Here is a 1,041-nt window from a genome sequence, read left to right as displayed (position 1 = left end):
CTTCTTTTCTTTAAATATTTTTCTTCTTCATATTCTCTTTTCTTATTTCACTTTCACACTTTGATATTATTCTATATTCATTATTTGTATTGTCTTTATTCATATTCATATTTCCTCATTTAATTCTTTTCTTCTTCTCTTTTACTCCTTTTTCTTTGTATTTCTTTTATCATTTATACTAAAACTCATTTTATTGATATTGACAATAACTCTCCTTAATGAAATTGAATATTTATTTCTTGTTTGGTTGTCCTTTCAAGCTTCAGTGACATTGTTCAGTAATGATGATATAAATTATTATGTCTTTTGCATGGAAAAGAATGTCAGGTATTGAGACAATACTTTAACGAACTTCTTTACTTCAAGTGTTTGTTTTCTCTTATTTTAAAATTCCAATTTATCAAAAACTAATTGAATTAGGTATGGGTATTAGGTTCTATTTAATGGAGAAACTCCCCTCCAAATCCTCCCATTGCTATATTCCCACCGGCTAAGAATCTTCCAAATCCTCTTCCCATTCCATTTTGTTGTTCTGTTATTACTTCAACATTATCACATTCAATTGGTTGAATTGAATTTGAAGTATCAATTATCTTCATATTATGACACTTTATCATTTTCACTTCTTTTCCTTTAACATCACTGTCAATATTAATTCCACTGCACTCTTCCATTTCAAGTTTCTTCAATTTTTCACTTAACATAAACTTTACATCTTTCATTCTTTTCATTATAACTTCTTCTTGACAATATGAAATACTATTAATTCCATTACTATTAATAATAATTCCTTTGTCACATGATGCAAATGAAGAGAAAGACATTAATTGACTATTTTCAATATGTATTGTGTTAGTCTTTACATCACGAGGGAATGGTTTTACAAAAATCCCAACTTTACTATCAACAACTTCTAATAATTCTTTAACTTCATCAATATCAAATTTCATATTCTCACATTTGTTAATTATTATTGATTGAGCATATCTGATTCTTGATTTAATTTCTTGTTCATTATATTCTTTTTGTTCTTTATTCTTA

General features: G+C 26.3%; 1 protein-coding gene across 1 annotated transcript in view; it reads right to left on the bottom strand.

Moving 5' to 3' along the window:
• Positions 1-440: 440 nt before the first annotated feature.
• Positions 441-1,041, bottom strand: part of ENU1_156990 (hypothetical protein) — a gene marked incomplete at its 3' end in the record, with an annotated part of 2,738 nt that continues 2,137 nt past the window's right edge. Inside the window, exon 2 of the mRNA XM_008860748.1 lies at positions 441-1,041. This exon is cut by the window's right edge and continues 271 nt beyond it. Coding sequence (XP_008858970.1) covers positions 441-1,041 — 601 coding nt within the window.

This window comes from Entamoeba nuttalli, assembly GCF_000257125.1.
Source record: "Entamoeba nuttalli P19 unplaced genomic scaffold asmbl_6605, whole genome shotgun sequence".
Classification (NCBI taxonomy): Eukaryota; Evosea; order Mastigamoebida; family Endamoebidae; genus Entamoeba; species Entamoeba nuttalli.
Note: the sequence above shows the minus strand (reverse complement) of the source record. Positions and strands in the feature narration are given on the sequence as shown.